Source organism: Arachis duranensis, chromosome 10, assembly GCF_000817695.3.
Source record: "Arachis duranensis cultivar V14167 chromosome 10, aradu.V14167.gnm2.J7QH, whole genome shotgun sequence".
Taxonomy (NCBI): domain Eukaryota; kingdom Viridiplantae; phylum Streptophyta; class Magnoliopsida; order Fabales; family Fabaceae; genus Arachis; species Arachis duranensis.
In genome coordinates this window covers 104,006,629-104,010,895 of record NC_029781.3, presented here as the reverse complement: position 1 = coordinate 104,010,895, position 4,267 = coordinate 104,006,629, and the positions used below count along the sequence as shown (strand labels likewise).

General features: G+C 39.0%; 1 protein-coding gene across 2 annotated transcripts in view; it reads left to right on the top strand.

Annotated features, from left to right (window-relative positions):
* Window positions 1-3,580: 3,580 nt before the first annotated feature.
* The window catches only part of LOC107471923 (uncharacterized), a 3,309-nt gene continuing 2,622 nt past the window's right edge, over window positions 3,581-4,267 (top strand). The window contains exons 1-2 of one of the 2 annotated variants that reach the window (XM_021132800.2): window positions 3,581-3,977; window positions 4,104-4,209. In XM_021132800.2, the coding sequence (XP_020988459.1) occupies window positions 3,596-3,977; window positions 4,104-4,209 (488 nt within the window). In that variant the 5' untranslated portion in view covers window positions 3,581-3,595. Of the gene's footprint in view, window positions 3,978-4,057; window positions 4,210-4,267 lie in introns of both variants that reach the window. The other variant, XM_016091461.3, reaches the window with a different exon arrangement.

Genomic DNA, 4,267 nt, shown 5'->3' with positions numbered 1-4,267 from the left:
AGATATTCGGTTGAACTTACTTTCTGTTGGTAAGTTGTGTGATGAAGACTTGGATAGCTCATTTTCTCGTGATAGCTAGAAGCTCACCAAGGGTTCCATGGTTATTGCTAGAGGTACAAGACACTCTACTCTTTATTTAACTCAAGCAAAGATTATGAAAGATGTTGTTAATGCTGCTGAGTTTGTTGATGAAACTGATTTATGGCATAAGAGATTATGTCATATGAGTGAGAAGGGTATGAATATGTTATCCAAGAGAAATATTTTATCTGGTTGTAAGGTTGCTTTGCAAAAGTGCAACCATTGCTTTGCTGGAAAATAAAACAGGGTTTCTTTCAAAAGTCATCCACCTTCAAGGAAGTCGGAGATACTTGACTTGGTGCATTCTGATGTATGTGGGCCGATGAAGACAAGAACACTTGGAGGGTCTATCTATTTTGTAACCTTTATTGATGATCATTCTAGGAAATTATGGGTTTTCACTTTGAAGACCAAATATCAAGTTTTGAATGTGTTCAACCAATTTCAAGCTTCTGTTGAAAGAGAAACTGGGAAGAAGTTGAAATGTATTCGTACTGACAATGGTGGTGAGTACTCAGGTCCATTTGATGCTTATTGTAAAGAGCATGGTATAAGACATCAGAAGACTCCTCCAAAGACTCCTCAATTGAATGGCTTGGTTGAAAGGATGAACAGAACATTGGTTGAAAGAGTTAGGTGCTTGTTGTCACAGTCTGGATTGGCGAAATCCTTTTGGGGTGAAGCTTTGAGCACTGTTGTTTATGTCTTGAACCGGACACCATGTGTTCCCTTGCAATTTGAAGTGCCAGAGAAGGTATGGTCATGTAAAGATGTTTCTTATGATAATTTAAGAGTCTTTGGATGTAAAGCTTTTGTTCATATTCCCAAAGATGAGAGATCTAAGCTTGATGTAAAAACTAGGCAGTGTATTTTTATTGGCTATGGCATGGATGAGTTTGGTTACAGGTTTTATGATCCTGTTAGCAAGAAGGAGATTCGAAGTAGAGATGTTGTCTTTGTTGAAGACCAAACATTGAAGGATGTTGATCATGCGGAGAAGCCAATGGTTCAGCCTAGTGATAGTTTTTCTAACTTGGATATTACTCCCTCTATGCCTATAGTAGAAGATGGTAGAGTTGAAACTCAAAATAATGAGCATGATACAAGTGCAGGTGAAGATGGAACAGTTGATCCGATACTTGATGAAGTTGGTGATGATAATCAAGATGAAGAACCAGCTTTAGAAATTCCTGCAAATGCACTTAGAAGGTCTACAAGAGAGAGAAAGCCTTCGTCAAGGTATTCTCCACATGAGTTTATTTTGTTGACTGATGGGGGAGAACCTGAATGCTTTGGAGAGGCTGTTGAAGATGAAAGTAAAGCTCAATGGCTTGAAGCTATGCAAGAAGAAATGAAGTCCTTGCTTGAAAATGATACCTATGAGTTGGTGAAGCTACCAAAGGGTATGCGAGTTTTGAAGAACAAATGGGTATTTAGAATTAAGAATGAAGAACACAATTCTATGCCTCGGTATAAGGCTAGATTAATTGTTAGAGGCTTTAGCCAGAGAAAAGGTGTTGATTATGAGGAGATATTTTCTCCTGTTGTAAGGATGTCATCCATTCGTGCTGTGCTTGGATTAGCAGCATCTCTTGATTTAGAGATTGAGCAAATGGATGTGAAGACAGCTTTTCTTCATGGTGATTTAGATAAGGAGATCTACATGGAGCAACCGGAGGGCTTTGTTGTTAAAGGAAAGGAAGATTTTGTGTGCAAGCTTAAGAAGAGTCTTTATGGGTTGAAGCAAGCTCTAAGATAGTGGTACAAGAAGTTTGAATCTGTTATATGGGAGCATGGTTACTGTAAGACAACTTTAGATCATTGTGTATTTGTGCAAAAATTTTCTGATAATGATTTTATCATTCTTTTTCTTTATGTGGATGATATTTTGATTGTGGGCAAGAATGCTTTGAGGATTAATGAGTTGAAGAAACAGTTGAGCAGGTTCTTTGCTATGAAGGACTTGGGTCCTGCCAAATAGATTTTGGGCATGACTATTACTCGTTATAGAAATTCCAAGAAGCTTTATTTGTCACATGAGAAGTACATAAAGAAGGTGCTTCAAAGGTTTGGCATGAATGATGCCAAATGTGTTGCTAGTTCTTTTGCTCCTCATTTTAAGTTGAGTATCAAGCAGTATCCAACCACTGCTGAGGAGAAACAAGCAATTGATGAAATTCATTATGCCTCAGCTGTTGGAAGCTTGATGTATGCTATGGTGTATACTAGACCAGACATTGCTCATGCGGTTGGTACAGTGAGTCGTTTTCTCTCTAATCCAGGTAAAGAACATTGGAATGCTGTTAAATGGATTATGAGATATCTCAAAGGTACAACTAACTTGAGTTTGAGTTTTGGTGGTGAGAAACCTTTGCTAGTTGGCTTTACTGATGCAGACATGGCAGAAGATATTGATTATCGAAAGTCTACTTCAGGTTATTTGGTCAAGTTTGCAGGGGGAGCTATTTCATGGCAGTCAAGGCTACAAAAGTGTGTTGCACTTTCTACCACAGAGGCAGAGTTTATTGCAGCAACTGAAGAATGTAAAGAGTTATTGTGGATGAAGAAGTTTCTTGCAGCACTTGGTTTCAAACAAGACCGTTATGTGTTGTTGTGTGATAGCCAAAGTGCTATTCATCTTGTCAAGAATTCTACTTTTCATCCAAGATCTAAACATATCGATGTTAGGTATCATTGGATACGGGATGTGTTAGATTCCAAATTGTTGGAACTTGAGAAAGTTCACACTGATGACAATGGTGCTGATATGATGACAAAAGCATTGTCAAGAGAAAAGTTTGAAACATGTTGTTTGATCGCCAGAATAGCGAGGGCCTCCACCTAGTCGAGAAAGGGGAAATTTGTTGGGTTTTTTTCTCTCCTTTGTGAGGTCCAAGCCCAATATTTTGGGGGTGTATTCTTGCACCATAGTGTCACAACCCTAATTCAGATTTTTGAGGTTTTTTGAGAGAGTGAGAATAGCCACCAAGTGAGAGAGAAGAGGGAAAACAGAATTCTCGTTTTTGTCTAAAGTAGTAAATTTCAAATGGCAGTTTCTCAGTTGTTCACCGTTGGATCGGCTTGAAATTTAAACTGCGTGTTCTTATCATCTTGTTCTTTATTCTGGTCGGTGGAGATGTTGATTGGAGATTTGCAGTAGAAGAAATTGGTTTCGCAAGAGAGAAATTAGGTTTTTCATTTTTACACAGAGCAGCAATCTTGGAACGGCAGTTTCTCATTCTTTCACCGTTGGATCAATGTGAAATTTGAACTGTAGATTCTTTACATATTGTTCTTCATTCTGAACGGTGGAGATTTTAATTGGAAGTCTGCAGAGGGAAAAATTGGCTTCGACATCAACTCTGTTTTTTGGGTATATTTCATCTTTTTACCTATTATTTGTGAGTTTTGGTGCATTGATATTTTATCCGGTTATATGCACGTTTTTGTGCTTTGTTTGAGACTCTCTTGTACCTTATTTGATTATAGTGAAACTATTTCATTGGCCTGCGCAATGACTGGACCGGCTGCATGTCCAAGGGAGAAAAAAAAGAGAAGGGTATTTTTGGAAAATAAGATAATAGCGGTGGAGCAAAGGGAAGAGTTGTGGGAGGAAGATGAAGCTTTTCGACGCACACTGTCATCTTCAAGATCCAAGAATCTTAAGCAACGTTCCCCAAATCATAGCAACCGCCCAAAGCGTAGGTGTCGCTGCCTTCGCCGTCAATGGAGTCTCCGAGAAAGACTGGCTTCAGGTCAAACACATGTCCCAATCGTATCCTTCAGTCATCCCTTCCTTTGGCCTCCATCCATGGTTCGTTGCAGAAAGGTCTCCCAATTGGTTCGACACTCTCAAACAATTCTTCGATTCTACGCCATCCGCCGCCGTCGGAGAGGTGACCTATCATTCATCGATTCATATTCTCTGCGAATTTCAATCTATTTCATGTAATTCATTTTTCTTCGCTTTTCTCAGATTGGTCTTGACAAAGGATCTCATGGAAGGAACGTTGATTTTTCAGATCAGGTTGAAGTACTCAAGAACCAGCTTCAACTTGCAAAAACGTTAAACAAGCCAGCATCTGTACACTGTGTTCGTGCCTTCGGTGAACTTCTTGAGATGATGAAGTACGAATATCTATTTGATCTAACCTCTTTTGTTTCTTTCCATAGATAGTATTTAGGG